At 36.9% G+C, this 23,756-nt stretch overlaps 1 protein-coding gene across 2 annotated transcripts in view; it reads left to right on the top strand.

Annotated features, from left to right (window-relative positions):
• LOC107692421 (carboxyl-terminal PDZ ligand of neuronal nitric oxide synthase protein-like) overlaps positions 1–18,180 on the top strand; it is a 123,830-nt gene extending 105,650 nt beyond the window's left edge. For both annotated transcript variants that reach the window (XM_016491469.1, XM_016491467.1), the window contains 3 exons: positions 2,140–2,289; positions 13,226–13,514; positions 17,409–18,180. In XM_016491469.1, coding sequence (XP_016346955.1) covers positions 2,140–2,289; positions 13,226–13,514; positions 17,409–18,018 — 1,049 coding nt within the window. In that variant the 3' untranslated portion in view covers positions 18,019–18,180. The remainder of the gene's footprint in view (positions 1–2,139; positions 2,290–13,225; positions 13,515–17,408) is intronic.
• Positions 18,181–23,756: the final 5,576 nt, after the last annotated feature.

Below are 23,756 nucleotides of genomic sequence, written 5' to 3'. Positions count from 1 at the left end.
GCCTCCAGTTTCCCCTTTGTTTTGCTGCCTCCAGCTAGTGCTGTGACGTCGGCTGACCCTAGTTACCTGTGGCTGGCCTGGCCATGCGTCACTCAGAACACAACAGGCCAATCAGAAGAGAGGCTCATGAATATTAACTAGACAGACCAAAATCGACCTGTTCTCAGCAGAGCTCCTGAGAGAGGAGCGGTAAACATATATTGAGATGGTTTTTGGTACTTATACCGCAAATATATATTCTTAAGGACATCAAAACCTCAAATAAAACTCCAGAAAGGTGTACAATATGGGACCTTTAAGTATATAATGTTTAGGGTTTGTTTGTTTGTTTGTTTGTTTGTTTGTTTGTTTGTTTGTTTGTTTGTTTGTTTGTTTGTTTGTTTGTTTGTTTGTTTGTTTGTTTGTTTGTTTGTTTGTTTGTTTGTTTGTTTGTTTGTTTGTTTGTTTGTTTGTTTGTTTGTTTGTTTGTGCAAAAACCTGGATTGTTCAAATTGATATAATTATAATTTATATGGATAGTTCCTAAATTAATCTCATGAATCTTAATTTAATTAATCCCAATAAGTTAACATGTTAACATTCACAGCCCTAATTTGGACTGAAATATTATTATTATTATTAAATTGCTCAATGTTAATGTATTATTCATATAATTATAATAATAATAGTAATAATAATATTATTATTTTTAATATTATTATTATTATTTTAAAGAGGTCTAACTATGAAAACATCCTGATAATGATGCTGGTCTTAGATTCTAACTTTCACTTCAGAGTAAAATATGGTGTCATCATTAAAGAGGACGTAAGAAGAGATTTGACAGCCATTTACAGCCGTTTTTTACAAGGTGACTTAAGTGTGACAGTTGGAATGTGTGACGAGAGCTCTTTATCATGCAGGCTAATGTGAAAGACAGCACATCTCCAGGTGTTGCTGCTCTATTTGAACGTGTGCTTTAAAATAAGCCTGAAATTAACCCCTGTGGAGTGCCATGATGGGAGAGAAGTTAAAAGGCAAAGTGAAGTTGAATGTGATATAGAGAGAGGTGGAACAGATAGGAGGGTCTGAGTGAAAAGACAAGAGTGAAAGAAAGCTGCTGAAACGCATCAGATCTATTCAGAGAGGGCAAGTGAGTATATGTTGCAGGGGTTGGAGCACTGTTATTAACCTGCTGGAGCAGAAGAAAAAGTGAAAAGTGGAGCAGAACTGACATTGTGAAGCATTATATAATATGAAGGAAGGCAGATGACATCCACAGAGAAAAGAGAGTGGAAAGGCTGAACCCCAGCTTTACTTTGAAGCAGTACAGTACTACGGTACTTCGAAACAATCATTTGCAAAGGTATAAGAGAACCTATAGTAAATAAAAATGTTTAAAACTGAGAATGATGGTTGATACTTTCAGTAGTTAGTGGTCAGCCAGTAACTTACTGTTGACTATGGTTCCATTCGCCAACAGCGAATCAGAAATTTTTAAGAATCCACTCAACAGCGCTTTTACACATTTGTAAAATTGTAAACGATTTGGTACCGACGTCGGTTCTTTTGACAACCCTAGAACAGAACAGTATTGTGTTTCTGTTGTAATTACATTCACACTGCATTACATTTAACCTCCAAACCTTTAGTTGTGCAAAATGTATATTTTTATATTATATATTAAATTATCATTTAGACCATAAAAAGTTTCTGAATGTATTATTTTATAACATTTTTTAATTTTATATTATATTTTAAATAATTTTATGATGTCTATGATTATACGCTACCATTCAAAAAATGTAGGTCAATAACTTTTATTCAGTAAGGGTACATTAAATTGACAGTAAAGCCATTTATAATGTTAAAAGATATTTCTATTTCAAATAAATGCTGTTCTTTTGAAACAGTTCTTTTGATTAAGCAGCACAATTGAGCACCAAATCAGCATATTAGAATGATTTCTGAGAGATCATGTGACACTGAAGACTAGATAAATGTTATATATTTATTTATTCTTTAGGAGGCCTTGATACTTTTCAGTTTGCTTAAAGTGAATTTGGAGCATTCAGATGTCAAAATTCATGTAAACCGTTCTCAGACCTTTGAAATTAACCAAGTGTAAAAAGCCCCCTATCTCTTCCTCTCTCTTAACAGTGGGATCTCAAGATAGTCTCCTGGAAATCACCTTCCGTGCCAATGTGCCCCCAGTTCTGTGTGACCCCACCATCCCCAGACCAGAGGACGCCATCCTTCCTCCATTCAACGATGGGACACAGCTATCCCTGCCGCTGGGCAGTCCAATAGGTAGGGACCAGTGCTTGATCAAGTTTGAGTGTTTCCGCTTTCTTCCGGGACCACCCCAACAGGAGGATGGTCCTGACACGCCATCCCAAGGTGTCTCGCCCTCATCACGGGACGAGCTTCTGAGTAGCCTTGAGCTACTAAAATTCCGCGAGTCGGGAATCGCATCCGAGTACGAGTCAAACACAGATGAGAGTGATGAAAGCTGGGGACAGCAGGACGAGAGTACCCTACGTCTGCTCAATGTGCTCAACAAGCACAGCCCCTCTGACTGCTTGGAGGATGAAATTGCTGTTTAATGTGATTTTGCGCACTTAGAAAAACACTGCTTGATGCTTTGCTTAAAAGGTTCAAGTCAATCAGTGTCAATATTGTCAAACCATCTACTGCTGTTTGTACTGCTAATAATTTTGGGAGACCAAGGTGACTTTAACCCATTTTGTTTGTCACATTTTATGTCATTTATTGAAAAGCAAACAGTCCCAAAGCATAGTAAATACTCTTGTCTCCATTTTAATGTTTAGGGACACACATCAGATGTCAGAATCTTGTATCTCTAATGGAACATTCACACACTCAGTGATTTTATCAAAAAAAGGTCACCAAGTGGATACATTGTTGGTTATAATGGCCTTCCCTACTTCCGAACAGTCCAGTATATATACAGTCATGGCCAAAAGTTTTGGCAGTGACATAAATTTTGTGTTTTGCAGTTTGCTGCTTCAGTATTTGTAGATTATTTTTTCCACATGTTTCTATGGTATACTGAAAAACAATGGTAAGCATATCATAAGTTTTAAAGGCTTTTATTGGCAAAAAAATATGACTCAATATTTACAGTATTGACCCTTGTTCTTCATAACCTCTGCAATTCGCTCTGGCATGCTGGATATTAGCTTCTGGGCCAAATCCTGACTGATGGCGATCCATTCTTGCCTTATTAGTTCTCGGAGTTGAATTTGTGGGCTTCTGCTTGTCCACTCGCCTTTTGAGGACTGACCACAGGTTCTCTATGGGATTGAGATCCGGGGAGTTGCCTGGCCACGGATACAAAATTTCAATGTAATGATCTTCGAGCCACTTCTTTCTCACTACTGTGTGTGTGCACTTGGATGGGTTAAATGCAGAGCACAAATTCTGAGTATGGTACACCATACTTGGCCACACATCACTTCACTTTCACTTTCACTTTGAAGTTCTTGATGATCCGGTAAATGGTTCTTTCATGTGCAATATTCTTTGTAGCAATTTCCTTACATGTGAGGCCATTTTGATGCAAAGCGATGATGGCTGCACGTGTTTCTTTGGAGGTAACCGTTGTTAACAAGAACACAATGATTGGAATTGCTTCTTCCCTCCTTTTATAGCAATCAGTCTTTTGACTTTATTTACTTTACTAGCGCACATTGCTAGTCTTGATGTAAATAATTAATCCGTGCAAGTTAATCCACTGAAAAAAAGTGTTTGTCTTCGTAATCTTTAATCAAAATCTGAACATTTACTGCTATGAGTGAAAGACAGAGAGGAGGAGCGCAAACATAAAACCATGCTCTCTATTCAGTATTCCGTTTCAGCTGGAAATACGTCACTACACTGAAATAAAGTCGTCAGCAACTTCCGGTTCACGCAGACTTTAAGCTGCAAACTTTGTCACTGCCAAAACTTTTGGCCACGACTGTATATATGTCGTAGCCAACTGCTGTATGTGTTAACGCTCTTTTAAAGTCTTCAAGCGATTGCTGCTTATTCACAAACAAGTGGTTGTTTTTAACTGCAAGAGATACAGTACATCTATATGAAGTGAAATGTAGAACAAATTTTATACATTAGCCTGTGATAGTGTATCGATCACATCAGTTGTATTAGGCATGTTTGATAAATGAACTTTTCCACGACATTCTAATTTATTGAGATGCACCTGTATTCTCAGCCACTTAGATCACCTTTCATCAGAAGTGCTCAGAATGAAGACAATGACCCAGCTATATCTGTTTTAGCATGCACGACAGAACAGATTCTTAACTGAATGACTGTGCACTGAGAACGCTAAGCTAATTATACCCTAAGGGTAGCGAGGCATCTAAACCGGTCAGATCTTTACCAACAGGAACCCCAATTAGAGTGTCAGAGTTTTCACAAATCACATCCTTTATTTGTTAATTTCATACTCAAAAGAGCTTGTCGTGTCTGACTGCTTCACATATTAACTTTTGTACACATTTTGAGTTCTTGCGTTTAGTTTTTTTCTGTGCTTCTAAAAAGTGATATTTCGGTGTCTAAACTGTATCTCTCTGATAAACTACTCTGACTCTTTAACCTCTCTGTTTATATTTTCCAGTTTTCCCTCTCGCTTCCTCTGTTTCTCTTTGTGTGCCCAGTGTCATTTAGAGGCAGACAAGTGCACACAATTAGACTGGTAATAATAGAGTGGTAAGCAAGTCTTCCCACACACAGAGGACATCGAAAGCACTTTCTGTTGTTGGTTTAGTCTTAAACGTCGGTATTTTGCTCCATTTATGCACTAATATCTTTTTTTCTTTCGAAATTTAAGAATTTGCCATCTTTAAATCTCCTTCAGGCTTGTAAAAAATCTTCCCACAGATTCTTCGCCGCGTCTCTAATGAGGGATTCACGACCAGTCGTGTTGGCTGGCAGCAGGTCTGGAGGCCAAGACCCAGCTGTGAGCTGTGGTCTAAATCCTCCACAGGGAAACATTGTCTGAACACAAGACCAGTATTTTTTTTTTTTCCTGATTTCTCCTCCTTCAAGGACAAAGTATGTTTGTATAAGTGCTGTTTGCTAAGGCACATATTGCTACTACTATTTTACTCAAGTTAGGGATTTTGATTTCAGTTTTTATTACAGGCTTGATACCTCAAATCATGCAGCTTTTTGAGGAGAGGTGGCTGTTCCTTCTCTCGCCAATCACATGATTTTTGCAAGGTTAACGATAAAATGGGTAAAAAAAAAAAATCCATAGATTTACATTGAAGTCATATCATGGCTCCAGTAATATCAAGCATGATTCAAGTTTCGTGCATAGTTCAGTTATAGTCTTCATCTGTCTAACCATTGTGAGTAATCAAAATAGTTGAAAGATTAAATACATGTTGCCAGTGGCGAAGCGTATACATGCTGGACAAAGCTGATCTACAGTTGCATTTTCTGTCTATTAGTCCAACTTTGCAAAAACTGGTCTGGTATGATTTTCAGTCAGACTAAAACATATACATAATTTTTAGGGGGGGAAAAGCATTATTGCTTTAATCTGACCAAAACTTTTAAAAACAGTATGAAATGAAAATTAATCTATTTTATAAATGCATATTGTTGATCCTTTGAATGAATTATCCATGTATAATTTGTTTTAATTTTCTTTGACCTCATAATTTTTCATCAAAATGTCATGATTAAATTAGTGATGTGACATGTGGCCAAGTATGGTGACCCATACTCGGAATTAGTGCTCTGCATTTGTCCCATCCAAAGTGCACACACACAGCAGTGAACACACACACACCGTGAACACACACCCGGAGCAGTGGGCAGCCATTTATGCTGCAGCGCCCCGGAGAGCAGTTGGGGGTTCGGTGCCTTGCTCAAGGGCACCTCAGTCGTGGTATTGAAGGTGGGAGAGAGCGCTGTACATTCACTCCCCCCACCTACAATCCCTGCCGGTACGAGACTCGAACCCGCAACCTTGGGTTACGAGTCCGACTCTAACCATTAGGCCACGACTCTCCCCAGTTGATTAGATCTTCTGGTGAAACAAAAGTGACATATTCTAGACTGCTATAGTCTGCTTAAACTGCCCCTTTCTTTCAGTCGTCTGTTTACAACTGCGCATTCAACCAATCTGCTTCCATTTAATCAACAACCGACTGATAAAGCAAAGTCCCACCCTCCATTTCTTTTTTTTTCTTTTTTTTTTTTCAATATTCTGTTCACTTGAATGTGTCACAAGCTGAAAAAAAGATCTGTTGCTACTTCTGTTTGACTTTAAAGTGTAGGCGCATTTTTGAAATGTTGACAGTGGGCTCTTTTGATAAAAAAAAAAAAAAAGTAATTTGCTTAGAACTGCCCTAGCAACTGCATAGCAACTGCATGAAAACCAGTAAAGGAACCCTTTTACACAAGCATATTCTACTAAACTTTTACTTTTACACATTTATTTTACACAAGCATATTCTGCTAAAAAGTTTTTTATATGATACTGATGCCTGGGGAAGCACAGCTAATTATTTAAAATTAATTTTGTCATCATTGACCTTGTCCTTGAATCCTGGCCACTGTTTTTTTTTTGGTTACTTTATTTTAAGGTGTCCTTGTTACAGGGTAATTATACATTTAAGTACTGAGTAATATTAATTAACTACATGTACTTTCTATATGGTTAGGTTTAGCATTAGGGTTTGGCTTAGGGTTACTTGCATGTAATTATACATCATTAATTGTTATTATAATAGCAAGTACATGTAACGTGTGTAACAAAGACACCTTTAAATAAAGTGTTACCTTTTTTAATTATTTTCAGTAATTATTCCACACAAAACAGACTTTGGTGTCACGAATAATAAACCACCAATTATCCCAAAGACGCCGGGGTCTCCCACGCGGTCGAGGGGCCGGCCTATCCGGACAGAGACAAGGCGGATAATCCAGAAGGCAGGTAGCAGAGTATCATAAACGAGGTACAGACAGGGTCACAACAGGCAGGCAAAACAGAGAAAAACGCTCAGAAATGTAAACCGCAGTAAAACAAGACTTCGCAATGAGCTGGAAGGAACAGACTGTTTATATAGGCCAGCTGATGGGCTACAGCTGGGCTAGGTGATCAGTGCCAGATACGGGGCTGATGGGAAATGTAGTGTGAGAGTGTAAGAGTCAATATTCGGGTGAGGGAGCCCTCTGATGGTCGGAAGAGGGAATCACGGAGTTCGCCTCTGTGACAGTCACTGTGTGAATGTGTTCATTCAGTGGGAGAGTCATTCTCAGTGAATGTTCAGTGACATGCACTAAGTTGAACTACTGGATCATTTGAACTAGCTTTTGAAAATGGCTACACAAACTGGCATTACTTCGGCAGCCTTCTCTAAGTTTACACTAGTTAAGTTACACATAAATCCATTGTGAATACAGTTGATTGACTTTCCTACTTAAACTGTGGTTCAGTCGTTCTGCGATTCCAAGAATCGCTGGCACGCAAATGGAACCACTTCAGATGCCATATGCACGCACAGCTGCTTCAAGAAATAAAAATAACCACTAAAACATGTAGAGCTCACAAAACCAGCAAGTGCAGAGAACACCATCTGAATCGCCGTGTAATTTAAAGGATGTTCTGGAGCGTCCCAGTCTCATCTTTGCACGCTCAGGGAAACGAGCGGCTGCCGGATTGATCCTTCTCCCTGTGGCATAATTGAAATTGCATAACAATATCACATCTCATTTTAGTACGGCTGCCGCTTCTGAGTGAAGCTGTTGGAAACTCAGGTGCCGCTGAATTAGAAGCTGATGCCCGGGCCCACCTGATCGCTCTGGAGGCTTTTGAGAACATTCTTTCTCCTGAAGTTGCCAGGGTACTTTAGTTTGAAGTGTTTAGCTCCATCTATTGTAGATACCGTAAACTCGAATTCCATTTCCTTTCAGGATTACAAAATTAGACGACCTAGAAGGATACCCAAGGAGATGTGAATTGTGAAATCCGGGGAACGGTTGCCACACTTGACCGGAAAAAATATATATAACATATTATAAAGTTAACTCCAATACAATTCAATTGATTTGAACTCCTTTATGCCCCACAAGGGTGGAACACCATGAAATTAAAAACTGCCCTTAAAAGAACTAAATTAATTAGCTATATTTCACAGAATGTGCCGTTACGTACTGTGAGTCTAATCAGGTTCTAATGATTTCTTCAACGACACATGACTGTCGATCAAGTAAAAAAGCTGTCATTATCTGGAATCACAGTCTACTTGCTACAAATCTCTTTATTTCATCAGTGGTAAACTTGCAGATAGCTGCATTGCATGCATGTTACTGCTTGACATTGATGTGACGGAACCTTTGATTAATTATTGATCTGAGATTTGAAGTTGAATGAAAATGGGGGCATTGTCTCCTGTTATGTTCACTGTTATTTTTTTCTCTTCGGTAGCAGAACATTGCCATAATAACATCTCCACATCTAGTTTTTATGTGTTCAGTGCTGCTGTTTGGTCTCACCTTAATTGTAACACTGTTCTGATATAGTTTGAGATTTATCGTCTTTCAAAAATCCATTTTTTGCCAGTGCATTTTTTTCAAGTGCTGGTGTAGGTTCCAGCACGCTGCTTAACATACAAATAGCTATTGACCAGGAACATTTCCATGCCATCTACGGTTTTTGGTGGTGGTGTTTTTGTTGCTCTTTTTAGGATTTGTATTCATTTATTTCCTTTCTACCCTTATATGTTCTACAGTATATCTACAGTACCAAGGAGACTAGTCAGTCAGCGGTGCTGTTCAACAAAGATAAAGCTAATGGATAGTCCTAACAGTGCAGTTTGCTTGTGAAGTTCTCTTCTCTTTTCATTTAGAAGTCCTGACACTGATGGTTTTATTCTGGGCCGCTGTGCCACTATGGTGCTCCAGCTCATTTGTGTTAATGATTGAGTTGATAACAGGGAGTCAGATGGTGCAAGTGCATTTCAGGTTACTCCACCTTGACCCTCTCTTCATGTGTTATCCAGGGCTAACTCTTTTCCCCATCCCCCTGCCCTTGTATTTAAAGATTCAGGCTAGAAAGAGGGTTCAAATGAAATATTGATGTTTGACTCATCTTCTACTGACCTGAACATCTAGGTCAGCCAACTTGGAGATAATGGGTTAAATTGCTTTATTTATTTGTTGTTATTTTCTAATTTATCCAAGTAAAGATGGTAGTTTTTTGGCTTGGGGTGTAAATACATTTAATTAATTTTTTCATCGGTTATTTTTTGATTCTGTACTGAATGATGTAGTGCATTATGAAATATAAAATCTGGTCACTTTTCAGTGTGATTATTTTTGTTTGGGTTATAAATACAGGGGTCTTGAGAGATGAGAAAATCTTACAAATGCATTTTAATGTTTTACCATCAGGGTTCCAACAATAGAAAAAAGAAAAAAATATATATCAAATAGAATGTCTCTTCTGAGTAGTGTTGTCACGGTACCAACATTTCAGTATTCGGTACCGATACCAGTGAAAATCCACGGTTCTCGGTAACAATTTCGGTACCAAAGCAAAACACAAAAACATGCTAATTGAACAACATTTTTATTAATAATGTTAAACAAAAATTAAATGTACAAAACCAATGCCATTCTTTATACTTATTTAAAAGTGTTTCAAGTTTTTCCACAAGTAATAAAAGTATGAAAAAAGTAAACAAGTTTCACCCAAAAGTTTAGTCATAGTTCTGCGGTCGCTGAAAAACATCTGTAAACTGTTGTCTGTTTTAGGGTTTGCTGGTGTTTTCAGGATCTTCCTCAGCGTTTCGAGGGGTCCCCGTTAAAAATCGCGTTCCGGGGATAAAATACGCGTGTTTTGGCGGGGTTCCCCTGGCCATTCCTCGCATTCCAGGGGCTAAATATCACATTAATGGGGTCGTTTTTCAACCCGGGAACATGAAAAACAGCCCGCGGCAACAGTGTTAGTCATTTTTGTAGTACCGACTTGGTACCGAAATACCGGGTCTTTTGACAACACTACTTCTGAGACTTCAAAAATGTATTGCATTTTACTGTAATTATAATTTAGAAATTTAGAAAGTATATTATAATCAAATATACTTTTTAATATATTTAATGTAATAGCTTTTTAATATATTATATTATATTATATTTTAAATAAAAAGGTATAATATATATTTATATTATATTATTATATTTCCTATAAAAATATCATCAATGTCTCAAATAGGAAATGTCTTTTGCAAGAACTTTTAAAATGTGTATTATTTTATTGTAATTATAATTTCTAGAATAATTATTTATAGAATTTTATAAATTATAATAAAAATATATCAAAATCATATCCAATAGGATGTGCTTTTTTGAATTTTATTATAATTTCTAGAATTATATTATATTATCATTTTAAAATTGAATTAAAAATTAAAATTAAAACAATTAAAATTGTTCAAGTTCATGCTTTTTTGATGTTTTTTAATGTGCATTAAACTTAACTGGAAATATGGAAATTCATTGGTCAAAAAGTGGCAACCCCGTTACCCATGCGGCGCGTGCATGTGTGTGCTGGACAGTGTTTGGTCCAGAGGTGTTCCTGCTGGGACACATCAGGAGCTCATAAACCAGCCCAGAATAGCAGCGTGTCAGATACCCTCCTAACATTTGCTACTGTGGCGGAGCCTCAGTGAGGTATTTTAAACTGCAGCCACGAGCTACATGATAATGTCCAGCCCTGTGGAGAAGGATCAAAACCAATGATCACTGCGTAACGCTCAAAATTGGAAGCTGAACATTTGCTGTACATCCTACTACTTTCTCTCTTCCTCACTCAAAATCTAGATTTACAGAACCATACTTGTGATTTTCAGCATAAAATCTGGTCCAGTTTCTACGTGTTTTGGCCAAAAACTACCCACTTAGACAGGACGAGCCTGTCTGAATAACATGTAACCTGACCAACCATAGATTGCTTTGTTTTTAGTTGAATTTTCAGGACAGATCAATCTGAAATGGATTATACTAGAATAATAGACTGTACAAAAATACTTTTTAAACATGATTTTGCTGAAGATGTTTTGCAGTCAGACAACCTAATTGAGTATTTTTTAGTTTTGTGGGTGGGCTGTGAGTGGCCCATCTGAGGCTGATACACAAACATAATAGAATCAGTCTGGGTATTGTAGCTTTAGCAGATGAAGTAACGTGTCAGCCAGTGAAGTGCTTAGTGGTTTGGGCATCAGTTATCTCTTTCAGATGTCAGATGGCCCTATTGGTGTGCTACCGCAGACAATCACATGAAACCACAGACGAGTAGCTACTTTTCTCCTGGCCATTTCTCTCCAGCACGCATTATAGCAGCATGTTGTGCTAGTTTAAGCTTTTGCTTAATTGATTAATTCAGCCTGATGATGCACGTTTTGAAGATCAATCCTGTCAATGATTTAAGCTGCTCTTGTTACCCAGTGGTGTGTCTGGAAAAGAAAGGCAGACCCTTTGCAAATGGTAAATTTTTTTCCCCTGATTACCATGACAACAGCATGCTGTTTTTGGCACACTGTTTTCCCTCATTCATCTGTTTGCCTTGCCTGCAGAGCCAAGACATTGTCAGCATCAAAATAACTTCTCTTTGTCAAATATTTGTGTGGAAAAGCCTCTCTAGTTTCGTATGTGGCCCAAGTTTGTCGTCTGTGAGAGACTCACCAGCTAATGAGAATTCTTACTCCTCCATGAGCAAGTGTTGAAACTTTGAGTTTAACAAGCTGGAAATAACTATGCCACATCAAATGCTTTCAAGAGTTTCTTAAAATCACATTTGATTATAGCCAGACTAATAAACAGCTTTTATTGTAAATGGCTTTGAATGGCCTAAATAGAAGCTGAAGTTGAAATAGAACGCTACATCAGGGGCCACTTTTGTTGGCAAATTGCAAATCATTCCATCTTTATCACTGTTGGTCTCCCTCTCTTCAGTCACCTTTTAAAAGGTAAAAGTTTTTTTTTGTTTGTTTCTTTTGTTTTTTGTTCTAGTTGCATGTATGAGCATTAATGCACTGTTTTGTTAGATACAAACAATAAATTATGCTCTCTTTGTCATTCAAATGCTAATCATGAAATAATTGGTTCCGAGGTAAGAAACATGACTTCTTTTGACCTGCCAAATGCTTTTTTTTTTTTTTTTGTATTTTATTTTATTTATTATTTTATTATTTTTTTTAGGCCATTTTCTGCCTATGTTGGTGTCGTTGTGTTTTTTTTTTGTTTTGTTTTTTGCGTGAACTTGTCTATTGCTCAACATTTGATGTATAAAATGCTTAATTACTACTGCATGAAATTAGGGATGCATGATATCGGTGTCATTGTTTATCTGTACTTTTTTAAATGGTATCTGTTGATAATGGATATACAGTATATGTCAGGTAATACTGAATATTTAATTGTGGGGGTTTTTACAGCTTGGTTTTTTTCACAATTTAATCACATTGTGAAAGTAGTTTTCAACAAATATCTAAATTAATATTCATTTTTCATGTATTTTATAATGTATTTTTCATGTATTTTAGAGGGTTGTCATGCTTAAATCCACTTTTAGCATTTAGAACGATTTTTTTATTATTATAAATGTATTCCATTTGTTAACTATATTTAATGCATTAACTAACAATGAGCAATACATTTGTTACATTATTTATTAAACTTTGTTAACATTAGTTAATAAATACAGCTGTTCATTTTTAGTCCATGTTAGCTCAGGTCCATTTAACTAACATTAATAGATACATCTCTTCATTTTAATAATGCATTAATACATTTTGGAATCAACATTAACTAAGATTAATAAATGCTTTAGAAGTATTTTTCATTGTTAGTTTGTTAACTAATGTAGTTAGCTAATGTTAACAAATGGAACCTTATTGTAAAGCGTTACCAATTTATTTATTAAAAACAGTGCAGAAATTTAATATTGGTTATTTATCAGTTATCAGCCAAAGCATGAAAATGCATCCCTACATTTAATCTGATAGATCTTAGAAAGCATAAAACATAACAATAGTAAGTTTATGTTGAACAAATTGGTTGAATGAAAAATGTTCTGCAGTGAGTGTTGCACTTTCAGTTTTAAACAATCATGCATTTAAGTACCTACTGAAGTCACCTTTAAATGTTAATGTAGTATGAATCACTTTGTCTGAAAAAAAAATTTTTTTATTTTGTTCCTTAGTGGACCAAAGCATGTTTGAGAACTGCAACACTGTGGAACAGCCGAAGCTGAACTTTCGTCCAGCAGCCTCCACAGACACCTCTGCCCTGGCAGGATCGAAGACGGGAGGCAGCCAGCACCTAAAAAACGCCCTGAACTTGGGCAAAGCCATGGGAGCGAAGGTAAATGACCTGCTCCGCCGAAAAGATCCCAACAGCCACGGAGACATCGGAGTCACAGAGGTGAATAAGAACGTGGAGCCAGTGTGGTCCAGCCTGACTGAGACTGGCCATAGTACAGTAAGAAACGGGTAAAGATTTCACTCTCAGCTGTAAACGCCAATGACCTCAATACAGTCATTATATTCAATGTTAAAAGAGAGCTGCCTGTTGTGCCATTTAATTAAGCCGACTGCTGTAGCCTATATCCAGCTTAGGGGTGTTTTCCCTTTTTTTTTATTTGCGAGGGTTCTTTTCTCAACACTCCTCAGCACTGAAAGTGAACACTCGATGCTGATTGGCTAATTTTTTTTACCAACGGACGCACGAGAGCTCAGCTCTCCCCCAGCCTCCCCTTCTCTATCACCTAGCGGTTGTAATTACATCAGCAGATTCGGCACATTCACGATAGAAAAGCTGCGATTTCCAACTTCATTACCATGGTATGGTATTACAGCTGTGAAATTACAAACAATAAATACACATTCTGAGACATGAACTGAAATGAATTGTGAATTTTATTAACATTAAATTGTCTTCCTCCCATTTTCACCTCAACATTTTGGGGAAGCTGCCTCCCCCGATGATCCGCCACTGTTCAATTGACTTCAATTAAAAAAATTTTATTTGCTTAGAATAAAATTGCTAGGAAATTGTCAGCTGTGATACTTGCTCTTGACATTTAAGGCCCGTAGTGCTTCTACAGAGACAGATTCAGGGCTGGACTGTGTCATGTCCCAATCCGATACCCCCTCTTCACTGTCCTGACTAATAAATGTCAAATAAACAAGGACGTAAACACAATATTCCTCTAAACGTGGGGTGATTTTTGATCTGGTTCCAGTTCACTTTCATCCAGTAATGCTGAATGAATGTGTTCCATCCAAAGGGGAAAAAAATTTAATATTGTGAAGTGGTATTACAATTTAAAAGAATTGTTCTTTATTTTAATATATTTTAAATGTAATTTATTCCTTGTGATGACAAAGCTGAATTTTCAGCAGCTGTTACTCCAGTTTTCTGTGACATTCAGAAACATTTCTTATTCTTATGTTCAAAAAAGTTGTGCTGCTTCATACTTTGGTGAAAACCATGATACACTACGTTTTTTTTTTTACCTATTTTTAAAGAAAAATTAATACTTTCATTTGGCAAGAACACATTAAATTGATCGATGACAGTAAAGACATTTATAATATTACAAAAGATTTCTAGTTCATGTAAATGCTGATCTTTTGAACTTTCTGTTCATCACTGTTTTCACAAAAATATTAAGCATCACTACTGTTTTCATTAATAATAAGAAATGTTTCTTGTAATCAGCATATTAATTTTGCTTTGCCATCACAGGAATAAGTTACATTTTGAAATGTATTACAATAGAAACTGTTTTTTCATTGTAATATTTCACAATATTACTGATTTACTGTATTTTTGACCAAATAAATGCAGCCTTTGCTGAGAACAAGAGACTTATTTTAAAAACATGAAAAAATCTTAATTATTCAAAACTTTTGACCAGTAGTGTGCCATACGTGTGTTGATCTATTCATTCACTCCTTATAGACCATCATTTATCAAGATTCATATTTCTCTATGGCAGATCATATCTCTTTCAGCATTGAATGTGAAAACAGGAGAAATGTCTTTGAGCTCTGTTATTATTTGTGAACACCATGAGTTACAGGAAAGATTTGACTGACATCTCTTTGAGAGGGGGGAAAAAAAGCTTTTCATGCAGCCCTACAGCAACTGCATTCATTATGAGCAGCCTTCAAGGGAATATACATGTGTCTGTTTGTGTGAGTCTGTGTGTGTGTTGCGTCAGGCAAACTTTGACTTGCGTCGAGGGTTTGGCTTAATTGGCTGGAATCTTACCAGTTGTGTAACATCTATTATACACATTCCTTCCAGCTTTTTATTATGCCTGCTCATAAAATTTGTGGAAATAATGCCTTTATATTCATAATCATTGAAAGACATTACTACTTGGAGTTAGTGCTAGAAAGACAAAACATAAGTAGTCAGCTTGTTACGCAAGCTTCATGATATGTGGAATTATACCTCAAATTGAGGGGCCTGATGAGGAGAGCTGATTTTTTTTTTACCTGGTGGATGTTAAAATGGGTGAAAAAGACCCATAGACTTTATGGCTTTCATCAACATTCATATCTTCAACAGACCAAGTGCAAATTCCACTTTCATAAAATTATAAATGAAATCATGCATTTACAAGAAACCAACTTCTTATCATGTCTAGTAAGGCTATTATTGCACAGATATGTGGCAGCATTGAGGGAATTGTGCTGTTCTCATGGGATATTTAATATGGAACGTTCACTACAAGAAAGTGTCACTAAATGACTGTGAGCAGCTCATGTGACTTGAGAAGGTAATTACGTCATTGCATCTACTATTCTTGTCCACTGACCTTTTTCAACATGTTATAATATATTAACATATATATTTTACACTTTCGTTCAGAAGTTTGGTTTTTGAAAGAAGTCTCTTATTCTCACAGAGGCTGTATTTATTTGATCAAAAATACAGTACAAACAGTAATATTGTGAAATATTAGTACAATTTAAAATAATATTTAATATATTTAAAAAAAAAAAAATGTATTCCTGTGATGGCAAATGAATTTTTAGCAGCCATTACGTACTGATTTGGTCAAAAAAAATTGCTACTTATTGTAAAAGTTTTACTGTGACCTAATTGCTCAATTAAAATGCATCCTTGCTGAATGAAAATATACCTTTCTTTAAAAAAAAAAAAAAAACTACTTACCCATGATAGTGTTTATTTATATAGAGCATTTAAAAAATCTAAGTACTGCTGCTTTCCCACCTTTATTACTTTATTTATTTTACATCTTTAGTTTTTGTCAGTGGCGGCTCGTCGGGGGAGGCAGGGGAGGCACAGCTTCCCCATAATTTTGAGGTGAAAATGGGAGGAGGACGATTTAATGTTAATAAAATTCACAATTCATTTCAGTTCATGTCTCAGAATGTGTATTTTTTGTTTGTAATTTCACAGTTGTAATATCATAACGGGAAAGCGCCGCTTTTCTATCGCGCATGTGCCGAATCTGCTGATGTAATTGCAACCGCTAATGATAGAGAAGGGTAGGGGGAGGCCGGGGGAGAGGTGAGCTCTCGTGCCTCCGTTGGTAACAAAAATTAGCCAATCAGCATCGAGTGTTCACTTTCAGCGCTGGGGAGTGTTGAGAAAAGAACCCTCGCAAGGGAGGCTAGCCTTCCTTCTGATATCAACCAATCATCACAGAGACATAAATTATGTGATAAAACAACCTAAGCTGGATATAGGCTACAGCAGTCGGCTTAATTAAATGGCACAACAGGCAGCTCTCTTTTAACACAGACTTTTAAGAAGGGATGGATGTTTGCTTCAAGTGCCAGGTAAGTGAAATTATAATATCTTGCTGTATGTATGTCGTTTTCTTTACGTTTTCTGACTAAATGCAACCAAAAAGCCATTTTAAAGTGGTTAAGCAAATAATAATAATAATAATTGGCAGGGATCCCAGACCAATACAATTAGTGTGCCTCCTCTATTTTAAAACCCACGAGCCGCCACTGGTTTTTGTCACAAAAGGATTCTAAGTGAACTACAACCTTCACAATCCAAAGTTTAAAATTCAAATCAACTTCCCTGCATTGGAAATATGGCAAAGATAATGAGTTGTCCAGCTGTCTTTTGGACCATCTTTTTATCCTGCCTAAAAATTATCCTCTAAATTCAAAAGAAAGACGTGTTCTGCTGTTTACTTTTTTCCCTTTCCCTGTAGGCTTGATCGGTGCTTTAAAATTTACCTTTAATAAGATTTATTCAAATGAAGTGAATAAATCTTATTGGACCACCGTGTGTGAGGAAATTCAGGCCACATATTTGCAATGACCTTTTGTGGTCATTCCATCTTGCGTGATCACATTGTGTCTTTGCTTTTTCTTTCTCTCACACAGTCACATCTCCCTGGATTCTTTCCCTCGGCTAGATCCCCCACCTCCCACTGGCAAAAAGCGTCTCCCACGGGCCCTGAAGACCACCCAGGACATGATGATATCCTCTGACCCCGTGGTATCCTCCCCAGAATCCTCCTTCGTCTCCTCACATGACAAGATCTCCAAAGATAAAGCTGAGCTTCAGCCTGAAGAGTCCGGCACTGAGAAACTTTCAGAACCCGGCGACCGTGTCGACAGCCAGATGGAGAAGACCAGTTTAGAACTAAATAACAAGCCCACAGCTGTGGTGACGGATGAGAAAAATTCAGAGGATGTCGATCAGTCACAGCTGCTGCTCTCTGTTCCAGATCTCATTCACAAAGACAATCTGGACCCAAAGAAACTGGCCAGCTCAGAAACTAGAATGGCTTCCACCCCGTGTCCAGGGAAAGGGGGCTGCCGCATCAGCGTCACTGAGGGGGAATTGTTGGGGAACGGCACAGTGGATTACTGGACCCTCAACTTGGAGAACGAAGAATCCCACCCTGACCTGCTGTCATTGAATAACAGGCTTGAGACCCTCAAGCACATTCATTCTCCAGGCTTCCGCAATGACAACAGAGAGGCTTGAATCAGTCATTTAAACTGCTTTCATTCTGCATTTCATATTTTGCCTTTATAGCAAAGTACAACTGATTGTACTTAGTTATTTTGTAGAGATGATAAAAAAAATTACAATTGTTTTTTTTAATAGTAGTACCATAATCAATTTGAAAGACTGTATTTTAAAGTATTTGTGGACCTGTATTCAAAAAGCTATTATAAATCAATTTAACAGAAACCAAAGTCAAAGCTACACTGCTAAAAAGTTTTTAATGAGTATTTCTTGACTTTTTTCCAGTCAAATGTTACAGTAGAACTTCCAGATAAATTTACTTGAAGCAACACTGCATAAGTTCTCGTTATATCTTAAATGTTAGTGAATTTTGACTTACTGCACTGTTTCATTGTTTAAAGTATAAACAGGACTTATAATGTTACAAATTATTTCTGTTTGATATATAAATGCTGTACTTATGAACTTCAAATCAAAGAATCAAATGTATTCAGAATCCGCATATTAGAATGATTTCTAAAGGTGACACTGAAGACTGGAGTAATGGCTGCTGAAAATTCAGCTTTGCCATCATAGGAATAAATTACATTTTAAACTATATTAAAATAGAAAAGAGTTATTTTAAATTGTAATTTCACAAGATTACTGTTTTTACTGCATTTGATCAAATAAATGCAGCCTTGCTGAGTATGAGACTTCATTCAAAAACAAAACAAAATTTATATTATTGAAAGCAAGTCTTATTTATGTAGTGTTGTAAATTTTATGTGTAAAGATTGCATTTATCTTCTTTGAAGGATTTTTAGACAATTTTACTGGAAGATTAGACAAAAATACTCATTAAGAACACATTTTTATTTGCAGTGTTACTGTTATACCTCCAAAGCTGTCTTTGTAGTTTCATAAGTGGGCAGCATTTCATGTTTTATATGCTTTTTTTTGTTTCATATCGATTTTACAACCATGACTTTCTAATTTACTACACACTAGTGTGCTGACCACATCTCTGAGCTTGTGCTCAATGTCAGTGACACATGGCCTTGGGTCAGTCTATAAGCATTATGCACCTAACGGCAGCAGTATGTACTGCTTCCATGTTGTTTTTGACACTATGTGACCTCTAGATCAGTGGTTCTCAAATTGGAACTGAGGTGACGGAGGGGGTACATGAACAAAATTCTGAGTTTTGGCAATCATTTAGCCTAATTCTTCCCCAACTTAAAGTAACATTAAAACCGAACATGTATTTCTGACAAGCAAAATGCCGCTTCTAATGTAAAAATAGGAAAATGGGAGTGCCGTAAACGGTCAAATACATGATATCCGATCAGCTTACCTCATCTTTTGCGGTCAAAACTGATTGCATCCACTGATCCACACAAGCAGCGTGCATGCGATAGGATGCCTGCTGAATATGCTGCTTTAGCAAATCACGCTCCTGTTCAATAAGTAGATCTTCAGATTTTTTTATTAAAATATCCAAAAACCACTAGAACAGTGTTATATATTTTGCTGACTTGTGTACTTACATTATCCCAAATGTTTTGAAGAATGTTTAAATACAGAGAAATAAGCAATTTTAACTAGTGACACGGACCGTGTCCATAGTGTCATTGTGTCGCCTGCCAATGACGTCATAACACCTCGATTTCCGGTTTTGTTTTGTAGAAAACATGGAAATACCAAAGACGCTTTAATATGTTGTGCGTTTTAATAGACCGGTGACGACCGCACAGAGTAGCATTATAACAGAACTTTCAAACGCATCTAGTATGATAAAACAGCGCTGCTTTTTTTTCCCCACATACGCACGACCGGAAGGAGCGGAAGCAGTCGACTGTGGCATAATAAAAGCTCCGCTGCTTTCGAGTCGTGTGTCACGCTCGTTCAGCGGCCTCGTTTCGCTTCGACGGCTTTCAGCCCTACCCTGCTTCATTCTACTACGTTAATAAATCATTAACTCAACCATGAACATGATTTCTGCCCGAGTCCCATCGGATTGCATCGGCTGTGGGGATGAAGATGACAACTCCCATGATTCCACACTCAGTCACGGCATCATCTAACTACACCTTTGTCTATTTGTTTATTTTGAATGCGCGCCCTCCAGCGGCGAAAATTACATATTGTGCCTTTAATAGCATGAAGAGCAAAATTGACACGCACTGTACATTGAGATCAATTTAAACTCTTTTCGATACAGACACATACCCTGTGCGAGTTATTGTTTTCATGTTTAAAATATGAGCCAGTATGCAAATTTCCCTGAATATCCAAACGATGGCAAATGTGACTTAATAGCATGAAGAGCAAATATTGACACGCACTGTACATTGAGATCGATTTAAACTCTCTTCGATACAGACACATACCCTGTGCGAGTTATTGTTTTCATGTTTAAAATATGAGCCAGTATGCAAATTTCCCTGAATATCCAAACGATGGCAAATGTGACACTTTTTACAACAGTTCAACAAAAAAAGGTAATATTAAGTGAACATTTTACATTTTAAATGTAGCCTACATTTTAAACAGAATATTGTCATGTTTGTTCTATTTTGCAACGAAATAATAGTTCCAACAAAATCCGTATCATCTGGTGTGCGTCTCCAAGCAACATACAGCAGTGTTTCATTAGTGAACGAATCTGCGGCTTTGAACGATTTGGAGAGTCAGTGATTAATAACCCATTCATGATTATTTTTGCTTCGTTACTGAATGAATGAATGAATGACGCGATGCGACGCCTGGCTCATTAAAGACAGTGACTTGCCGCCACCTATTGGCGGTTTTATTTTTAAATCTACAAGTATCACTACGATTTGCCATTATTTATTGCTTTATTATATTAATACACTTAATGGAATGTTAAGAATATGGCATAAAACATGACATACAGTTAATAAGGATAGAAAATCTTTGCCTCTATAAAGGTAAAAAATGCACCTGTAAATCAATTTAAGGGGCAAATAATGTCCTTTTATAGAAAAGGTGTGACTGCGGTCTAAGTGGAAGAGAGGGGGTACGCAGAAGAATGTTAAATGCCCCAGGGGGTACGCCGCTGTAAAAAGTTTGAGAACCACTGCTCTAGATCAACCTTCACAGTCTCATGGAGAAAGTCTAGGATCCTGCCTTTGTAAGCAGTGTCATAGCGATAATAGTCAAGGTGATGATGGCTGGAGGAATGTCAGTAATGAGGCTCAGTCAACATGAAGGTATGCAGAAGAGTTCTGAAAGCCCCTGGAATGCTATAACTCAACACTAATCTCGATTCTTGTCCTCTTGTTTGTGTAGACAGCCTGACTCCCATGACATTCTCTCAGGCCTGTTTTTTATCCCACACAGTGGCTCCTCTTGAGAGATTTTGGGCTATTCCGATGATAATGCCGCTATTTATGCTCCCTCATCCTATATATATATGTATAGATGTACTGAGATGTCGATTGTAACTCAAAGCTGGGATGAAATGGTTGATATGCATTATGAAAGATGACTTAAATGTTTGTCATGTATGTATTGGTATTATAGCATTAATTAATATCTGCGCTTTATGAATGTCTTTCCATACCACGTTTAGGTTACACTACCATTGTGACACCATTTGTGCAATGATGCATAATAAGTCATAATAGTGTGAACACTAAAATGAGAATTGAGAGTAAACCAAATTCATGCTGATACATGTGCAGATGATGAATTATTATGGACCACTGCATTACTGGATCAAGCATATTTATCTTATTGTTTTAGCTTTTTTAGACATTGTTTAGTGTTTAGAAGATTATTGATGGAAACTTAAAGGAATAGTTCACCCAAAAATTTTAATTAGCTGAAAATCAGCTCACCCTCAGGCCATCCAAGATGTAAATGAGATGTAAACTTCATAGGAACAGGTTTGAGAAATGGGTGCTGTCAGAAGAGCTGATTAAAAACATCAAAATATTTGTTTAGAAATGGTTTAGACTGTTTTTGCTTGTAAACAGTGCTTGATCGGTGCATATTTCTCCCCTGATTCAGACCAGACAACTTTTTTACCAGAGAAAGTAATGTTATGGAAAGAGGACTCTATTAGGCAGAATCCTCTTTTAGAGTATTTTAGCCGGAAGCAGTGGTTTGAAGTTAAAAACATCTTGATTGATTTGTTTCGTACAAACACACAGCTTTTCACTTCAAAATGTTAACTGATGGACTGGAGTCGTGTGGATTATTGTGATGTTTTTATCAGCTGTTTGGACTCTCATTCTGACGGCACCCATTCACTGCAGAGGATCCATTGGTGAGCAAGTGATGTAATGCTGAATTTCTTTAAATCTGTTCCAATAAAAAAACTAACTAATCTAATCATCTTGGATGGCGTGAGGGTGAGTACATTTTCAGCAAATTTTCATTTTTAAGTGAACTATTCCTTTAACATGACAGGAATGTTATTTGTAATTTTTCTGTGTGATGATTCATGTATTTTAATTTCAAAGTAGTCCCATCATTGTCACAGTTTGTTTGAATGAAGAAAAAAGAATGTTGAAGGAAAAACGCATGAAGGTTTTATGAGTGCACTGAATTGTATTTTTAAGAGGCTGGGTATATTAAAGTGATTTCCCATTATGGTAACTGTCTATTCATGATGAAGTTTGGGTCTGGGTGCCTTTATTTTCAGTAAATGGATCTTATGCAACTTATTTTTCATTCAAGGCAGTTTATAGAAAAGAATTGACGGTCTGCACCACTAAATGGTCTGCTTTATGACATGACAACAGTACAGTAGGAATCACAGGATTGCTGTGATTCCTTCATGAGGTTGAACCTGCAAATTTTGGTTTACCAGTACTGATTCTTAACCATTAGGTTACCGTCGTCACCCCGAATCCAGACAAAACTGGGTATTTCAATCCACCCTGCCAACCACGTTCAACTCAAGAAATATTTCATAGATTCATGCACATTTCATAGCATTTTCTGATCACCACAATATCACGTGAATTTAAAGCTGCTTTAATCATTTTACTACTTTTTATTGGCTGCGAAGTTACCCATTTTTAACTACATTTTTAATTATTCTTACAAGCAATGCACCTTTACATTTAAATGTTTGAAATTACTTAAATTTTTTATTCAAAATCATTTCATCTGTCACTCCAAAAGCCTCAAAATATGAAGTTTTATCTTCTATTCAGCCTTTGTTGAACTCAAAAATGACTTTAGAAGCAAGCCATTAGAAATACATTTTCATAGTGAGTTTGGGGCAGTGGGTGCCCCAAACTGTTCAGTGAAAGTCTGTAGTCATATCCTGTTTTACACGTTTCTTTTCCTAAAATATAACCGTGTGTCCTATTTATCAATGCCAGCCAGACGTTCTGTTTAGACTGACTACTTAAAGCATGAAGGTAGCTTTTAATCTCACACACACACACACACACACAGTGGAGATCAAAATTAGAGTACAGTCTATAAATACTTGATTTTTTTTCTGAAATATTGTTAATCTTCAACGCTCAAAATTTGAAGGAATACTAGCTGTAGGTATACCACTGTCCTACTATCATGTTTGATTGAATTTCCAAGGCATTTCAACAAAAACCTTTATTTTGGTGAAAACACAGTGATCAAAATTAGAGAACAGTAACCACTGTAGCATGAAAGAAAAGTACAACTAACATTTTGGAGTATTACAGCTGTCAGAAATTAGTAGGAAGTATAGAAGCCCTTGCTTTGAATGACTTCAGCACGCATGCGGCCGCAGGTAATAACTAGTTTCT

Source organism: Sinocyclocheilus anshuiensis, unplaced genomic scaffold, assembly GCF_001515605.1.
Source record: "Sinocyclocheilus anshuiensis isolate Anshui unplaced genomic scaffold, SAMN03320099.WGS_v1.1 scaffold70, whole genome shotgun sequence".
Classification (NCBI taxonomy): Eukaryota; Metazoa; Chordata; class Actinopteri; order Cypriniformes; family Cyprinidae; genus Sinocyclocheilus; species Sinocyclocheilus anshuiensis.
This window is presented reverse-complemented; position numbering and strand designations above follow the sequence as displayed.